The 4,463-nt window shown below is 56.7% G+C and overlaps 1 protein-coding gene across 1 annotated transcript in view; it reads left to right on the top strand.

The window, feature by feature from the left end:
- Positions 1-294: 294 nt before the first annotated feature.
- slco4a1 (solute carrier organic anion transporter family, member 4A1) overlaps positions 295-4,463 on the top strand; it is a gene marked incomplete at both ends in the record, with an annotated part of 31,866 nt that continues 27,697 nt past the window's right edge. The window contains 3 exons of the mRNA XM_080764428.1: positions 295-388; positions 453-1,012; positions 4,398-4,463. The exon at positions 4,398-4,463 is cut by the window's right edge and continues 157 nt beyond it. Coding sequence (XP_080620554.1) covers positions 295-388; positions 453-1,012; positions 4,398-4,463 — 720 coding nt within the window. The remainder of the gene's footprint in view (positions 389-452; positions 1,013-4,397) is intronic.

The following is a 4,463-nucleotide window of genomic DNA, read 5'->3' as shown; positions in this document are numbered from 1 at the left end:
CGCGGTGTCAGATTCCACACATCGCGACGAGCAACACGATCTGGGATTACAGGTCCCTTTAAGACCCCAGAACGTCCAACAGGATTCGTCCAGTTCCACATTTATAGCCCCACCGACCGACGGACCGTAGAGGCTTGTTCCTCTCAGGCTCTCCCCTGAAACACAGCAGAGCTCTTCTATCTCCCCCCTCCTCCCCTCTCCTCGACCCCCCCCCCCCCCCCCCCCTCGGTGGTGGGACCCTCCCCCCCTCCTCCTCCCCCCCTCGGCGGTGGTTGGTTTGTGGGACCCCCAGACATGCCGGTCCTCCTGAATGCCGATGCCTCCTTCAGCTCCATGCAGGAGCTCCTGGACCTCCAGGACTCGTGCCCCCCCCTGGGGGGCCACGGGGGTCCCATGGGGGGGGGGGGGCGTGGAGGACAACCCCAGCCCGGTGGACTCCGGGAGTCCCCCAGCCACGCCCCCCAACGACGGGCCGCGCCTCCCCCCCCCCGCGGCGGCGGTGGTGTTCACCAGGGCGTCCACGGCGGGGATCCCGTACCACCCCGACCACGTGGGCTCTCCTCCCAGGGACTTGAACCTGACCTCGTCGGCCGGCGCTAACTCCTCCCCCTCCTCCGAGGCGGGGCCGGCGGGCGGAGGCGGGGGCGGGGGCGGCGGGGGGGAGCGGCTGCTGTGCGGCTGGGGCGCGCTGACGCCGCGCGCCGCCCAGGCGTTGAACACGCCGCGCGGCGTGCTGTTCTTCCTGTGCGTGGCCTCCTTCCTGCAGGGCATGATCGTCAACGGCTTCATCAACACGGTGGTGACCTCCATCGAGCGGCGCTTCGACCTGCGCTCCTACCAGGCGGGCCTCATCGCCTCCTCCTACGACATCGCCGCCTGCGTCTGCCTGGCCTTCGTCTCCTACGTGGGCGGCACCGGCCACAAGCCCCGCTGGCTGGGCTGGGGCGTGCTGGTCATGGCGCTGGGCTCACTGGTGTTCGCCCTGCCCCACTTCACCACCCCGCCCTACCAGGTCTCTCTCTCTCTCTCTCTCTCTCTCTCTCACTTCACCACGCCGCCCTACCAGGTCTCTCTCTCTCTCTCTCTCTCTCACTTCACCACCCCGCCCTACCAGGTCTCTCTCTCTCTCTCACTTCACCACCCCGCCCTACCAGGTGTCTCTCTCTCTCTCACTTCACCACCCCGCCCTACCAGGTCTCTCTCTCTCTCTCACTTCACCACCCCGCCCTACCAGGTCTCTCTCTCTCTCTCTCTCTCTCTCTCCCACTTCACCACGCCGCCCTACCAGGTCTCTCTCTCTCTCTCTCTCTCCCACTTCACCACGCCGCCCTACCAGGTCTCTCTCTCTCTCTCACTTCACCACCCCGCCCTACCAGGTCTCTCTCTCTCTCTCTCTCTCTCCCACTTCACCACGCCGCCCTACCAGGTCTCTCTCTCTCTCTCTCTCTCTCTCTCCCACTTCACCACGCCGCCCTACCAGGTCTCTCTCTCTCTCTCTCTCTCTCTCTCTCACTTCACCACGCCGCCCTACCAGGTCTCTCTCTCTCTCTCTCCCACTTCACCACGCCGCCCTACCAGGTCTCTCTCTCTCTCTCTCTCTCTCTCTCTCACTTCACCACCCCGCCCTACCAGGTCTCTCTCTCTCTCTCTCTCACTTCACCACCCCGCCCTACCAGGTCTCTCTCTCTCTCTCTCCCACTTCACCACGCCGCCCTACCAGGTCTCTCTCTCTCTCTCTCTCTCTCTCTCTCACTTCACCACCCCGCCCTACCAGGTCTCTCTCTCTCTCTCTCTCTCTCTCTCACTTCACCACGCCGCCCTACCAGGTCTCTCTCTCTCTCTCTCTCTCTCTCTCCCACTTCACCACGCCGCCCTACCAGGTCTCTCTCTCTCTCTCTCTCTCTCTCTCTCACTTCACCACGCCGCCCTACCAGGTCTCTCTCTCTCTCTCTCTCTCTCTCTCCCACTTCACCACGCCGCCCTACCAGGTCTCTCTCTCTCTCTCTCTCTCTCTCTCACTTCACCACGCCGCCCTACCAGGTCTCTCTCTCTCTCTCTCTCTCTCTCTCACTTCACCACCCCGCCCTACCAGGTCTCTCTCTCTCTCTCTCTCTCTCTCTCACTTCACCACGCCGCCCTACCAGGTCTCTCTCTCTCTCTCTCTCTCTCTCTCCCACTTCACCACGCCGCCCTACCAGGTCTCTCTCTCTCTCTCTCTCTCTCTCTCTCTCTCACTTCACCACGCCGCCCTACCAGGTCTCTCTCTCTCTCTCTCTCTCTCTCTCACTTCACCACGCCGCCCTACCAGGTCTCTCTCTCTCTCTCTCTCTCTCTCTCTCACTTCACCACGCCGCCCTACCAGGTCTCTCTCTCTCTCTCTCTCTCTCTCTCTCACTTCACCACGCCGCCCTACCAGGTCTCTCTCTCTCTCTCTCTCTCTCTCCCACTTCACCACGCCGCCCTACCAGGTCTCTCTCTCTCTCTCTCTCTCTCTCTCACTTCACCACGCCGCCCTACCAGGTCTCTCTCTCTCTCTCTCTCTCTCTCTCCCACTTCACCACGCCGCCCTACCAGGTCTCTCTCTCTCTCTCTCTCTCTCTCTCCCACTTCACCACCCCGCCCTACCAGGTCTCTCTCTCTCTCTCACTTCACCACGCCGCCCTACCAGGTCTCTCTCTCTCTCTCTCTCTCTCTCTCTCCCACTTCACCACGCCGCCCTACCAGGTCTCTCTCTCTCTCTCTCTCTCTCACTTCACCACGCCGCCCTACCAGGTCTCTCTCTCTCTCTCTCTCTCTCTCTCTCACTTCACCACGCCGCCCTACCAGGTCTCTCTCTCTCTCTCTCTCTCTCTCTCCCACTTCACCACGCCGCCCTACCAGGTCTCTCTCTCTCTCTCTCTCTCTCTCACTTCACCACGCCGCCCTACCAGGTCTCTCTCTCTCTCTGTCTCTCTCTCTGTCTCTGTCTCTCTCTCTGTCTCTGTCTCTGTCTCTGTCTCTGTCTCTGTCTCTGTCTCTCTCTCTCTCTCTCTCTCTCTCTCTCTCTCTCTCTCTCTCTCTCTCTCTCTCTCTCTCTCTCTCACTTCACCACGCCGCCCTACCAGGTCTCTCTCTCTCTCTCTCTCTCTCTCTCTCTCTCTCTCTCTCTCTCTCTCTCTCTGCTCCAACACGTCCAGGGTTGATTTTGCGTCGACCATGACCATTAAAAATAAATGTTTGAATGGAAACTAAAATAAAATGAAACTAAAACTAAGACTGAATATTTTGACAATAGGGGCCTGAATTGAATCAAAGTCAAAGGGACTAGTGGACACGAGATCTAGTATTTCACGCTTGGTTGCATGCTGAAAATAGCCGATCTACAAGCTTGTAGATAGGCTATTTTCAGCAAGTGTAAAACCAGCCATTACGACGGCATCAGGGCCTGCCAAAATACAAATTTATTTGACTAAATCAACTCCATTACTCCACTAAAACTAGACTTAACGCTTAAACATTCCCGGTGACGTAAAAACTACATGAAATAATCCTGGTCTCTAAACTGCCTCCCCCTGGCCAGCCGGGGCGCCTGATGGAGGGGAAAAGGAACTGATCTCTATACTGCCTCCCCCTGGCCAGCCGGGGCGCCTGATGGAGGGGAAAAGGAACTGGTTGGAATAACGTGTTCCTTCCACGCGCTACGTCCAACCAGGGAAACTCCCCCCTGTCAGGTGGCAGATAGCATTTCTGTAGACTTAGATAGCATTTGATACAGACTCATAGCATGTTATGTAGACAGCACTATAATTGCATTGTATGTAGTCATAGCACGCCATAGTACATAATAGCATAGTAGTATATATGTATAGTTCATATGTATAGTTTCATTATATAGATATTCCACTGCTACTTTCTTAGCTTACGCATGTTTCATGATAAATGCTTTTATGTGATGTATTCCCATGCTTTTGTTCTTGCTTAATGTAAGTCGCTCTGGATTAAGAGCGTCTGCTAAATGCCTCAATTGTAAATTGTGTAAAGGAGCAACTTGGACACTCAGGCATGAAGGAAGCATGAGTTCAAGTCCGTTGCTCTCCCCTTGTCCCCCATATATGGGGACTAGGTTGGTCTCCCCTTGTCCCCCATATATGGGGACTAGGTTGGTCTCCCCTTGTCCCCCATATATGGGGACTAGGTTGGTCTCCCCTTGTCCCCCATATATGGGGACTAGGTTGGTGGAGGGCGTGTAGAGCCCAGGATCACATTAGATGATTGACACAGGGGTGAAAAAAAATGGGTTACAAAATCGTGGGATAAAAAAAATATATATATATAAAATAAAAGAAAAGAAAACTATTGAAGAGACACTGACTAAAACACCTTTCTTTTGCTGCCAAACCTCGACCACGCTGCAACAGGTGGTCACGCCCGAGCACACGGGCATGTGTTCGTCCAACCGGACCGGGCCCTGCCGGGACAAGGAG

The sequence above is a fragment of the Protomyctophum bolini genome (assembly GCF_963924005.1).
Source record: "Protomyctophum bolini genome assembly, chromosome: 5".
Taxonomy (NCBI): Eukaryota; Metazoa; Chordata; class Actinopteri; order Myctophiformes; family Myctophidae; genus Protomyctophum; species Protomyctophum bolini.
This window is presented reverse-complemented; position numbering and strand designations above follow the sequence as displayed.